At 45.1% G+C, this 14,008-nt stretch overlaps 1 protein-coding gene across 1 annotated transcript in view; it reads left to right on the top strand.

The window, feature by feature from the left end:
• CCDC40 (coiled-coil domain 40 molecular ruler complex subunit) overlaps window positions 1-13,391 on the top strand; it is a 141,164-nt gene extending 127,773 nt beyond the window's left edge. Inside the window, exons 18-19 of the mRNA XM_082272557.1 lie at window positions 7,122-7,280; window positions 13,104-13,391. Of these exons, the coding sequence (XP_082128683.1) occupies window positions 7,122-7,280; window positions 13,104-13,367 (423 nt within the window). The 3' untranslated portion in view covers window positions 13,368-13,391. The remainder of the gene's footprint in view (window positions 1-7,121; window positions 7,281-13,103) is intronic.
• The last annotated feature ends 617 nt before the right edge of the window (window positions 13,392-14,008 follow it).

A 14,008-nucleotide genomic window follows, 5' to 3' on the forward strand; every position in this document is an offset into this window, starting at 1 on the left:
TTAGTCTGCTTGTCTTCAGCAAACTGTTTGTGGGCTTTCTTGTGCATCATCTTTAGAAGAGGCTTCCTTCTGGGACGACAGCCATGCTGACCAACTTGATGCAGTTTGTGGCGTATGGTCTGAGCACTGACAGGCTGACCACCAACCCCTTCAACCTCTGCAGCAATGCTGGCAGCGCTCATACGTCTATTTCCAAAGACAACCTCTGGATATGACGCTGAGCACGTGCACTCAACTTCTTTGGTCAACCATGGCGAGGCATGTTCTGAGTGGAACTCGTCCTGTTAAACCGCTGTATGGTCTTGGCCACTGTGCTGCAGCTCCGTTTCAGCATCTTGGCAATCTTCTTATAGCCTAGGCCTTCTTTATATAGAGCAATAATAAAGTTCCAGTGACCAGTATGAGAGAGTGAGAGCGATAACACCAAATCTAACACACCTGCTCCCCATTCACCCCCGAGACCTCGTAACACTAACAAGTCACATGACATCGGGGAGTAAAAATGGCTAATTGGGCCCAATTTTCACTTAGGGTGTACTCACTTTTGTTGCCAGCGATTTAGACATTAATGGCTGTGTGTTGAGTTATTTTGAGGGGACAGCAAATTTACACTGTTATACAAGCTGTACACTCACTACTTTACATTGTAGTAAAGTGTCATTTCTTCAGTGTTGTCACATGAAAAGATATAATAAAAGAATTACAAAAATGTGAGGGGTGTACTCACTTTTGTGAGATTCTGTATTTTATAAGCACAATATAGTACTTTAGCTGATACTGTTACTGTATTTTGTAAGCACATTAGGCAATGTTGTACAAATTTTTAACAATGCCACAAATTATCAGTTAAACAACACTTTTTAAAAATGTGCATCCCTTGTGACTCCAGGCAAGGCTTTACCCCCCCCCCCCCCCTTCTTTGCCTGCATAGCTTTTTTTTTCCTCTTTAGTTTACTTGTGAGAGGTCACAGGTCCTTCCTTTGGTGGTGGGTGTGACTTTAATGCAGCAATATGCAATGACATGGTGCTGTTTTATTCAGCATACTAATGTGAGCTACTTGATATAAGTACCCTCAGGGGATCACAGGTTGGTGAATCTGCAGGGGGAACGTAAGTATTGCAGCCAGAGCTGCTTTTTTCCATTCTACGATGAAGTTGGATTTTACAGGCAATGCATTGTAATTACTGTAATTATTAAGGGCAGGGCTAAATGTGCAAATGTTTTCTTTTTTTGTGTAGGCAAGTAATGATGAAGTATCTTCATTAACATTTTGTATCCACATTTCCAGCCAGTATCTCCTCCTACTTGTTTATCTATTCCTATGTGATTTAATGGAAAAAAGTATGTTATTGTTTAATATCTCAAGCTGAAATGTTGAAGAACAGGTGATTGAGTCAGAGCAATGGCTCCACTTCAGTGTTAGGAGGCTGCCTACAAAATGTTAGTGAAAAAGAAAGCCTAGAAGTAAATCACTTCTGCTGTGGTTTCTTTTAAGAAAACTTATAAAGCCTTGAGAATCCAGTGTCATGGGTACACCTTGTAAAAAGCATAGACTTTTAAAGCAATAACTTGATATAAATAGTTAGAAGTGCAGACATCTCCATAAAAAAAAAAATCATACTCACCTAGATGGCTGCAGCGTTAGTCCCCATGCTGCAGCTGTCCCCTGCCTGCTCTCTACACCTGGAAATGAGCAATTAAAGACCGCTGAACACTCAGGTCCTCTGTCAGTCACCGCTCTATGATCAGCTCCTCAAATGCTCACTGTAATCCCAGACTGTGGTGTGGGAGGGAGCGACTGGCTCGGGCTCTCAGCAGCGTGCTGAGAGGCTGAGCCTGCTGCCCGCCAGGCATCTGGGCAGAGGCTGGACTGACTCTGTGACGTCAGCTGACAGTAGATTTTAAGCCCACTGTCAGCTGAATCTGGATCACAGGAGTGCATGAACATCTGCAAGGCAGAACTTCTTAACCACTTGCCAACACATATACTGCGGCAGGTCCGCTCTATTGCGTGAAACGACATACCTGTACGTTGTTTCCTGCAAAAGCCAGTGGGCGCGCGCAAGCGTGCTGATTGGTCAGAGGGGGAACCAAACAGCAGGTCCGGCTGACGCGATGTCCACTGGCCACCCACGGAGACAGAGCGGCGGGCTGCCTATGTAAACAAGTTAGTGTCGCAGTTAGGTGTCCGATCTGTCCACTGCAATGTTGCAATCCCACTAAAAATCGCTGATTGCCACCATTACTAGTAAATAAAAACGAATTAATAAAAATTTCATAAATCTATCCCCTAGTTTGTAGACGCGACAACATTTGCACAAACCAATCAATAAACACTTATTGGGGTTCTTTTACCAAAAATATGTGGTAGAATACAATGATGAAAAAAAATGTATTTTTACATTTTTTGTTATTGGCTGTTTATATATATATTGCAGAAAGTGAAAAAACTGTATTTTGACTTATGATTTGTGTAAAATCCTTTTCTCTGACAGAGACAGAAATACAGAGCTCCATATCTTCTTGACCCGTTGGTTATGCTGCTCTTCCTAGGAGTAGGACACTAGGTGGAAAAAGGGTTAACAAAAGTTAACAAAGCTTAACTACGCCTATGGGGCAGTCCCAGGTGGTATACTCCCACTTCCTGCTCTAGGATCTCCTTTTTGTAACAGCCAGAAGAATACATAACCCAACTCCACAGAGGGGTGGGTGCTGTGTCTGTCAATGAACATCAGTGAAAAGGATTTTACGGTAAGGCAAAAATCCAATTTTCTCTTCATTGACAGACACAGCTCTTCCTGACCCGTGGGACGTCCCAAAGCAGTGTCAACATGAGGAGTAGGAAGAACAATAAATAACTTCCCATAGGCTAAACGTAGCCAACCAGGTAAAACAGGAGCCCAACCAGGAACAACTGGAGCTCACCTGCCAAAAAATTACACCCTCAAAGAGGACTAATCCTCTCCAACAGCGGCCTGCAAACCCTTGCAGCCAAACAGAGGCATCCGCAGATGCCAACAAATCCACCTTATAAATATTTTGTGAAAATGTGCACGGACGACCACATTTTGATGATGAAAGTCCCAAGAGGCACTAAGCGCCCATTTAAAATGCGCCATAACAGGGAAGGAGGATCCTGACCCTTAATGGAATAGGCCTGCACCACCATCTGCCTATCCATCTGGAAATGGTCACAGCAGATGCTGCCAGCCCCTAACAGCATCTATCCATAAGGACAAATAGGGAATCTGATTTTTGGAATGACTCAGTCATCGCCAGGTACACCCTGATTGCCTGAACCACATACAAAAAATGTAAGGCATGCTCTTTAGGGTGCTTAGACTTTTATGTAAATGAAACCAAACAACTTTAGTAAGGAGCGACTGGCAGAGCCGAACCACCAAGTAAAGTGAACGACAAGACAAGCTGCCAGCTCGGACACCCTATGTGCAGAAATAAAAGCCACAAAGAAGACTACCTTCTGGGACATGTAAGCAGAGGAATCTCGTGAATATTTTCCAACAGTGGTTACTGAAGAACCGACAGCAGCAAGTGGAGATCCCACAAGGTCAATGGAGACCCCACTGGGGTAGCCCAATGGCTAACCCCCCCCCCCCCCAAACAAAGGTGCGAACCACAAAAAACGTAGCCAAAGGACAATGAAAGAAACCACCAAGGCAAAACCTGGCCCTCGGTGGTACCCAAAGCCAGACGCTGCTCCACACCTCATTGGAGAAAAGCCAAACTCAGAGTCACTTAAAAGAAGTAGTGGTGAACCTCAAGAGATTCACATCCGCAAAGTACGCAAGTACGCTCTTCAAACATGATGGTAAATCTATCTAGAGGTAGATTTACTAGCTTACAGCAGTGTGGGAATCGCCAATTCAGACAACCCCCTGGCTTCCGACAGCCAAGCCGTTAAAGCCAGTTACTGTAAAGCAAGATGGAAGATTGGCTCTTGAGCCAACAGATTTCCTCCTAAGAGGAAGTCTCCAAGGAGCATCGGCAAACAACTGCATCAGATCTGCGTACCAAGAACGGCAAGGCCAATCTGGAGCCACTAGGATGGCCATAATCCCTTCTGCCACAAGCCTACGCAGGAGTCTTGTCAGAAATTCTCAAAGAGAAAAGACGTATATCAGACGATACTGAACCAAAAGGAGCCACCAGTGCGTCTGTGGCAACGGCCAGAGGATCCCGAGACCATGCCACAAACCCAAGCACTTTCCTGTGTCCAACAGGCTCACCTCGGCAGTTCCCCACCGGAGACACAACTAATGAAACACCTCCGGAGGAAATGTCCAGTATATCGATCGGTAGTCTGGATGCTTCCAGAGTCCAGACCCCCTGAGCAAATTCCAATACAAAAAAAAGCCACCCCATTCAGACAGGCTGGCATCCATAGTGACCACCATCCAGTACAGGGGAAGGAAGATTTACCCAGTCAAAGAGCCAGAGAGCAAAGCCAACAAAGCAGGGACCCTCTCATACCCCAGCTCAACAGGATCAGATTGCCCCACATGGCAAGAATCTTTCTTTGCAGAGGTCTCAGACACGTGGACAGGTTTTTGAAACTCGTCCCATGGCAGGAGCACCCTGGCTGAGGCCGAGTCCAGAACAGACCCAGATCGTCCAACTAGGTGGACGGAACCAGAGCCAATACCTGGAAATTTAATTTCCAACCAAACTCCTACAGAGTCCCCACAGTAATCTCCAGGTTGTCCTTCAGAGCAGTCGGAGACTCTACTTGCAGAAGATCATCCAGGTACTCCAGTATCGCAATTCCCCGCTGGCACAACAATGCCAACACCAGGGCCAACACTTGCGAAAACCAGGGGGGTTGAGGTGAGATCTCTTGATAATGCTCCTTGCCCACAGCAAGTGGAGGAAGCACGGATGACCGACATATATCAGAATATGAAGGTAAGCGTCCTTATTATCGATAGAGGCCAGAAGATCCCCCTAATGAAGGGATGCCACTACTGTATGAATGGACTCCATTTGAAACAGCGGTACCTGCATAAAGCGGTTCAGAGCTTGAGGTCCAAGATTGGACCAACCTCACTTTTCTTCCTGGGACCTGCAAACATGAAACAAACCTTTGGAGATCTGAGACCGAAACAATCACCGCTTGTAGTAGCAAGTCTTGCACTGCCCCGAAGAGACCTCGCAGGCGGTCTGAGGATAAACGCAGGTTGGAAGGAAAGAACCTCTCTGGAGGAGAGGACCGAAAACTTGACTTTGTAGCCGAATTGAATCAGCTCGTGGACCCACCTGTCTTGAATCAGGGAGATCCAGGGGTATGGAAAGATATGAAGACATCCTCCCCCACCCCAGATACGGGTGAGAGCGCCCCTTCAGACAGAAGGGATGTTTGTCTGCAGGTCTGGAAGGACCCGCTCTTGGCATACCAGACCAGATCCTCATGGAACCTCCGGTGGGGGTTTTTCCAGGGAGGATCCGAACAGACTATTCCCCACAAAGGGAAGATCACATAAGGCCATCTGGAAAGTCTGTCCGCAGATCAGCATTTTAGCCATATCTTGCGCCCAAGGATCATTGCGGTCACAGTCAGCCCAGAGACTAAGGGAGCCGCATCCAGAGAGGCATCACAGACTAACTGCAAAAGCAGGAGGAATCTTTTTTTAATCCAGATCCTGGCATAAAACTTTGCCCACTCAAAAAAGTCAGGGACACCATGCTATGATAAACACTGGTCTATGGACCGAACTGGCCTCAGAAAACAAAAGGATTCTTTTAAAAACTGGAAACTCCTCCACCGGAAACAGGGCAGAATTATTCAGCTTGGAGACCTGGGAGTCCACCACAGGTGGGACTGTCCACATACTCCACAGAGACTCTTCAAGAGATACCACCTATCGAAACGCTTAGGCACCACCATGTTGCGTTTAGAGCAATTCCACTGTTTCCTGACAATTTTGGCACAGTAGGTGGGAAAAGGGAATACCTTTGCTGCTTTAGGGGATCTGCGGGCCCGAGGGGACCGGTGCCTTTGACACAGCAGCATCCCCAGTGTTTAAAGTTTCCTGCACCGATTCACTCAGTGCATCCACCAGCCCCCTTGCAGGTGCAGTAAACGTGGAATCATACTCACCGCAGAGCACCCGAAGTGGGTGGACGCAGACCCAGTAGAGTTGCTATATGCTAAGCTCACCCTGAGAACATAACAAATAGCCGACCACAGTCCCGCAAGAAGACTCCGGCTAAAGGTCCACAAAAGGACCACCTATTAGACCTAAGCCCACCATAAAGGACATAAAAGGACATAGCCCCCTACAAAGGGGAAGAGGGGGCACGCCGTGACGCAGATTCGCAGGCAGAGTACCCCCACACAATAATGGCTGCTTCTCTTCTAATACCACCACTCCACAGCCCATACTTCTTCTCTTGCCACCATTGCACTAATGCACACCTCTTTTCTTACCACCACGGCACTGATGCACAGATCTTACGATAATATTTAGAAAATAGATAGCAAACCTGGTTCCGCAGATGACAAGACATAAAACCCTACCATATTTTGACTGTATTTTAAATACAATGGTGGATGGATTAGAAATATAATAAAAAAGGACAGATGTTTAGATGAGTATCCAATTCACCATGGTAATGTTTTGTATTTGAGAATGTTAAACATATAGGTATTCTGATATATAATTATTTTTTTTTCTTTTAGCATAGGGAAAGGCAAAAAGCACCATCGCATTTATTTTGTGGTCTGTGTCCCTATTTTCAGATAATCCCTTCCATTCCTGTTTGGTAGTTAATACTCTTCAAGGGTGCAGAACCTGGTCCCACCCTATCCTAAAAAAAAAAAAAATACAGTTTAAATACTAGCTGCCTCAATCTCCTGTCACATATGCATGCTACTAGCCCCATTCATTCCTTTTTGCTGTGTCACCGTATGGACCAGTCCTAGAAATGAATTAGGCAGATGGCACTTAAAAGCATAAATTAAAATACTAATATGCAATATTTTATATTTACCAACAATGGTCCCACTCTATCCAAAATGTAAAAAAAAAGAAACTGTTTAAAAAATTTGTGTTAGGAAGTGTTTGCAAATCTAATTATTTGGCCTGATATATATGTTAAACAGAATATAGAGGAATGTACCAACACCATCTTCGATCTTGAAGAGACTCAGAGGTCACTCAGTGCCGCCATTACAGAGAAGCAGAACAACATCTCCAGTCTGAAAGTAGATACCAGCTCCATGGAGAATGAAATTGAACACCTACAGGAGAAGAAACGTCTGGTATGGTTTTCAATTGTTTCTGGTGTTTTCATACATTAAACCGATCTTTTAATGCAGATCTCTACTCTCCACCCCCATGCATGTCACTTGCCTAGGCAAATGATGTGCACTGTGTCTCCTGGGATATGCATGTCACAAATCCCAGGAGAAATAGGATTTTATTAAGAAAAGAATGAAGGGGTGTGCCTCCATAAATTTCCTCCATACATTTTCAATAGGATTAAGGTTTGGAGACTGGCTAGGCCATTCCATGACCTTAATGTGCTTCTTCTTGAGACACTCCTTTGTTGCCTTGGTGGTATGTTTTTGGTCATTGCCATGCTGGAAGACCTATCCATGACCCATCTTAATTTTTCTTAGGGGAAGAAGGTTCTCATCCAATATTTTACAATATTGGCCCCTCGATGCTGCAGAGTCGGACTGTACCTTTAGCAGAGAAACCATCCCAAAGCATAATGTTTCCACCTCCGTGCTTGACTGTAGGGATGGTGTTCTTAGGGTCATAGTCAGCATTTTTCTTCCTCCAAACACGGCGAGTCTCCCTCCTCAAGAAGGCACATCTACAGCCATGCCAATGAACATCTAAATGATTCAGAGGATTGGTAGAAAGTGCTGTGGTCAGAGGAGACCAAAATTGAGGTCTTTGGTATTAACTTGACTCGCCGTGTTTGGAGGAAGCAAAATGCTGACTATGACCCTAAGAACACCATCCCTCAGCCAGAACACTGAAGATGGGTCATGGATAGGTCTTACAGCATGATAAAGACCAAAAACATACTGCCAAGCCAGGAAAGGAGTGGCTCAAGAAGAAGCACATTAAGAACATGGAATGGCCTAGCCAGTCTCCAAACCTTAATCCTATTGAAAATTTATGGAGAAAATTAAACTTACAGTTTCCAAGCGACAGCTCATTCGATTTTTGTAATTGTTAGTGGGGTGAAATCAATGTTCTTTTTCAACCACAGTAACGAGAAAATTTGAAGGCGCTAGATGGAAAATTTCTAACAGTGAATATGATTCTCATTCAGGAAAGTCCAGTCACTTCAAAATGTATTGTTAATAGCAATTGGTTTTTAAAGACTATCTTCAGTTGTTTGAACAACAGTTAAAGTCAACAGCTACAAATACTGTAGCTGCTGACTTCTAAGAAACAAGTACTCACAAGCCCAGGTATCCAGTGCTGTCATCATCAGGGCCAATTTTTCGCCTGCCTTTGGTCCCTGACACCGCCATCTTGAGTGTGTGACACTGGCTGTGACTTCTTGCTGGCTCACAGCCAGTTCACTACTGCACATGAGGGAGACGTGATGCGCTGTCTGAATGGTCCTGCAGCCTCCTGGGACCTGTGATGTGTCCCAGGAGGTTGCGGTCAGGAAGAAGGGATGAGCTTCCGCTCAGGAAACTGGTACCCGCCAGGAATAGATACCAACTCCCAGAAAAAAAAAGCTTTCAATAGTAATAAAGTAGGGAGGAAGGGGGAGGATAAGCTCAACTTCTTTTATCTTTCTTTCATTGAGGGACTTAGCTCCTGATCTTTGGACCATTGGGTTATACTGCCCCCTACAAGAGTAGGACACTAGGCAGAAAAATAACTTGACTATGCCTATGGGCAGTCCCAGGAGGTATGCTCCCCCTTTCTGCTATAGGTACTCAGTTTTTTTCTGCCTAGTCAGGAGTAAGGTTCTAGTTCGTTGCTGGGATCCCAGGTCCTTGCAATTTTTTCTTTGTAGATAGATTTTTTTTTTCTCCTGGTTTTTTCGTGTGAGATGTACAATTAACTGCCAGACTGGGCGACGGGCTGGATAATCTAGATCTGGCCAGCGAGCGCATGCAGATCTCCATGCTAGGTCGGCCGCGACATAGCCCCACCGGTCAGGGGCTGGCCTGCGAGGCAAACGCCTCGCGAGGTTGCATACGACCGGGTCTCGGCCTACGTTGCAGCATTCCTCCTGGCCGACAGCCCCCCATTCCGATGACGAAGAGGTTCTATCTGGAGCTGTGCCCGTCTGGTTCCTGGTATGGTGAGTAACTGTCCCCACTCTCCCCCTGGAGGGTTTTGGGGTGGACACGGGCCCCTCCCTGGGACGGTCAGACCCCCGGGTTCCTCGCCTTCCCGTTAGGCCCCTTCTTAAGTCTGATGGTCCTGTGGGTCATCTGTCCCATCCTCTCTGCCCCCCATCCCTCCTCCACCTATACTGGGGTTTTATAGTGGTCTGGCTATCTCCTGGGGCTGGGGAAGCATGCTGTACTGATGATGGGGAAGGGGGGGGGTATGCCGCTGGGTGATCGGCTGTGGGGGGGCTCCTGCCACAGCCCCCCCCCCTTTGCTCTGTGTCTTGCCTGGGCCCAGGGATCCCTCCTTTTGTTGTAGCCTATTTTCTGTATAGGCTGGTGGCCATGTTTGTGTAGCTGCGGTGGCCATTTTGCATTAGTCCGGCATTACTGTGGTGCCTTCTGGGCATCCATTTTAGCTGTGGGAGCCCCTCCTTATCCCCTGGTGCTGACTCCTGGGCCTCTTTCCTTCCTGGACACCGCTCATGGAGTGCTTTGATCCTGGTGCTGCCGGTGACTGGCTGGTGGGGTGGTGAGTCTGGGAACCTCTCCCTCTCTCTGCTGCAGGATCGGGGGTGCTCTGTGGCTGGTAACCAGGTGGTGTTACCAGCGCAGTGGGGGGTGTCCGTTAGCAGTAGTTTTTTGTACTTTTGTGGGGTACCCTTATTCCTCATTGAGTGCTTGGAGCACATTTCCCCACCTGACCCCCTCTCAGAGCCTGCGGGCCCCCTGGGTACAAACCATCCATTGATGCACTAATGGCGGTTCTGGGGTCCTTTGCGTCCCAGGTGGAGGTGGCTTTTGAGTGGTGGGTAGTAAAAAGCGCCCCCCGCCTTCCCCTCCTTCATCTGCCTCCTCAGATTCTGAATCTGATCTAGCAGCTCCCTGGATGTGGTTCAGGCTATTGGGGTGTACCTGGCAGCTACGGAGTCTTTTAGGAAGTCAGACTCACTATTTGTGCTTACAGAAGGGCCTTGAAATTGACTATCTGCTTCTTCTGTGACTATTTCTAGATGGATCAGACAGACGGTGACTCAGGCCTATTCCTTTTAAGGGTCAGGTTCCTCCTTTCCCTGTGAAGGCGCACTCTGCATGGGCCCTCAGTGCTTCTTGGGCCTTTCGTCATCAGGCGTCAGTAACGCAGGTGTGCAAGGCGGCTATTTGGTCGTCGTGGCTCACTTTCAGAAAATTTTATAAAGTGGATGTGTTGGCATCTGTGGATGCCTCTTTTGACCGCGGGTTTTTGCAGGCTGCTGTTTAGGGAGCTTGTTCCCTCTTTGGGGGTGTAATGTTTTTCAGGTGAGCTCCTGTTACCTGGTTAGCTATGGTTTAGCCTTGGGAATTTTTTTCTTGCTGTTCCTATCCCTCATGATTAAAACTGCTTTGGGACGTCCCAACAATTATAGAAATTAGAAGCTGTGTCGTCAATGAACAAAAGAGAAAATGGGATTTTTGACTTACCGTAAAATCCATTTCTCTGATGTTCATTGACGGACACAGCACCCAACCCTCTGTGGAGTTGTATTACTTCTGACACTGCTTGTACTAAAAATGAGTACCTATAGCAGAGAGGGAGGGAGTATACCTCCTGGGACTGCCCATAGGCATAGTCAAGTTCTTTTCTGCCTAGTGTTCTTCTCCTGTAGGGGGCAGTATAACCCAATGGTCAAGAAGATCAGTAGCTGTGTCCGTCAATGACCATCAGAGAAATTCATTTTATGGTCAAAAATCCAGTTTTTCTGCTTTAAAGTACTTTCATGTCCTGATGAGAAGTTTTGTACGATTATTCGTACAAACGTTTGTTCGCAAATTCACTGTAGGGCCGGCTTAAAGGCAAAGTTCACAGAAAATGCATGCTTTGCCATGTGTTTTGGAAACATCGCACTTGTGTTGCCATTATGCATGACGAGTGGAATTGCTCCAAAACTTCTCAAAACCCCCACTACCCCGACTACGTGGAGCTGTAAACAGGGCTTGACTGCTGAGTGTCTCCATCCACTCCCTCCAATGTACCTGTATAAAGATGACCATACACTATGCAATCTGATTGTACCGACTCTGTACAATTTCCTTTAAATTTACCAAAACTATGGACATAAAACAAGAGGTGTATTAATGAGGTGTGGTCAACAGCAAGCACTGTTTGATGATGCACTAAGTCAGTGCATGATGGGATATGATCTACAGGAAGTGATGGAAGCAGGAAGCATTTTTTTTTTCATTTTAAAGAGGAGAAAATGTAATGCTGCCATGGATGACTTAAGTGAGAGATTAGCACATTGGGATGGCTGGACCAGAAAAACACATTAGAAAACACCTTCTATTTATTATGAAAAGAGAAATTCTGCCTGAAAAGGTGAACTTCTCCTTTAACTTTCTGCACTCACAAAATAATGAGGCAGACCGTGGTGCTAAAGATATCAGATCAGTATCACTTTCTGCACCACTGAGGACCACCCACAGGGGAAGATTTGAAAAGGAGGATGACCAAGCACATCACATGATCTGACTGAACACATCAGTAAAAGTTAAGAAGAAAAAGAAGAAAAAGCATATAATATTGGTAGAGTCTCCTCGTTGGGGAGGGATACTACTTCAGGGCCGGGGGGTGACTTAGGAGTTGGGTTCCCTCCCAGCCTCCTTAGTTTAAGCAATTTTCATAAATACTATGGTTTATGAAAAATTAACATAAAAACTTAACAAGCTCATAATAAATAAATTATGAACAAAGCCACTAAGCCTGCAAGTTGAGGGAATGAGGGAGAGAGCTCAGGTTAGACATTACCTATGTGGTCAAGCTTATTGGCATTCCAAAAAGAAGAAGGCAGAATAAAGGCATAGAGTGTGTAAAAAAGAAAATGTGATTACCATCTTTATCTAATGCAGCCAAACAGCACTGCAGATAAGAATTTTTTTTTTTACAATATTGTGATAAGTAAAACAAATCTTTTTTTTTCGTCCCGTCTCTTGAGGGACACTGGAAGTCTTAAACTTCCAGGGATTTACTGTTACAGGAAGATTTGACACTGGAAAATGAGAAAACAGTAGGCTAGCACAGGGTATAATCCTCCTTCTACCATCCTCCTTCTATTGACCCCCCAAAAAGCTCCCCAGCTTCTCATTCCACCATCTGTGTAGTTCAAAGTATCATTTAAGTTTATGGTCCGAAGGATTGAGTTCCCCCCTTTCCTGTCATGGCTCACAAAATTAGATCTGTGAGCACCTCTTGACCTTTTCAACATCAAGCTTCTGTTTCCTATATTTTTAAGACTCACACGTGGTTTTCTGCTCACACGTTCTCCAAGTTTTACGTGGTGGAGGTGTCTGCCTATATATACAGCCAGTTTCAGGTGTTGGGATTGCTTTTGAGCCTCCCAAAGATTTAGTACTGTGTTCCTCAAAGGATGCAAAAGAAAATATGATTTTTGTGGTCCGTGTTAAATCCTTTTCTTGGAGCCAACAGGTCCAATCCCTCTGTGACTCTGACTCCTACAACAAGGCTGAGGTATTCAGGTAGTAGAAGACTTTGGGCTGGGATGTCCTACAGTTTTGTTTTTTGTTTTTCTTGTTTACTAGTGTCCAGTTCTTCTGTAGGCAAAAGTATAACCTGAAGTTTTAAGGCTTCCTATGTCTCTAAAGGACTCCGAGAAAAATATTTTATGGTTGGTACAAAAACCCTATTTTGTTTCAGTTGTGTGTTTTTCTGTTTGGTTGAAAAAGCATTTTAAGAATTTTATAATTAAACCATGATTTTTCTGTTTATCTCATTAGAACCTGACACAGATTGTGGCATTTCAGACACGTATGAAGCATTTGCAGGCTGTGAAAGAAGGAAAATATACCCCAATTTTCAGCACTTTACAAGCTATAGAAGCAGAACAACAGAAGCAAGAAAACCGCTTGCATACAGTCAGCACTATCATTCACCAGATCCAGCAGGAATACCCACAGTATCAGAATGCCTTGCATAGTATTAGTCTTGCACTGGAAGCAAGGCTTGGCCCTCAGGAAGGTGTCACAGAGAGGGCTCAATGAACAAGGTCAAAGCAAAAAAAAAACAAAAAACGATTAAATGGAATATATAGATTGCATACAGTAAAAAAAGAAATATATATATATCTTGGGTAAAGAATATCAAAGCCCAGTTGTATTTAAATTTGAGTAAAGTAGGGAATAATTAAAACCCCTATCAGTTTATTTGCCATCTGTCTATGAGTGAGTTTTCCTTTCATCTTTACTGGAAACACAACAGGAATTGCGAGAAAATCTCTCCAAAGTGAGGGAAATGCCCCCATAGATAGTTGTCACAAAGACTGAAAGTGAGGGAAAATCCTACATTTTGAGTTACCACCAGAATAGCAATAGAGGAGACATTGGTAGATTTCTCCTATGCAATTCTAATACTGCAATTCTGGTGGCAGTACAAAATGTGGGGTTATCCCTTACTTTTAGTCCTGGTGACAATGGTGACAATTCCCTAACTGGAAAACTAGCAACATTAAAAAGCCTCATGGCCGTCTTTAATATTGATTCGACCCTGGGCAAATATTTTCTTGGGCCCTCCAAAATCCACCAATTCCCTATTTGCAGGCAGTGCAGACTCAAGGGGCAGCTGCATTGGGCCCCACAATGACTGGGCCCAGGGCAGCTGCCCCTTTTGCCCTGTGGTAAAGATA

The sequence above is a fragment of the Pelophylax lessonae genome (genome assembly GCF_965119305.1).
Source record: "Pelophylax lessonae genome assembly, chromosome: 11".
NCBI lineage: Eukaryota > Metazoa > Chordata > Amphibia > Anura > Ranidae > Pelophylax > Pelophylax lessonae.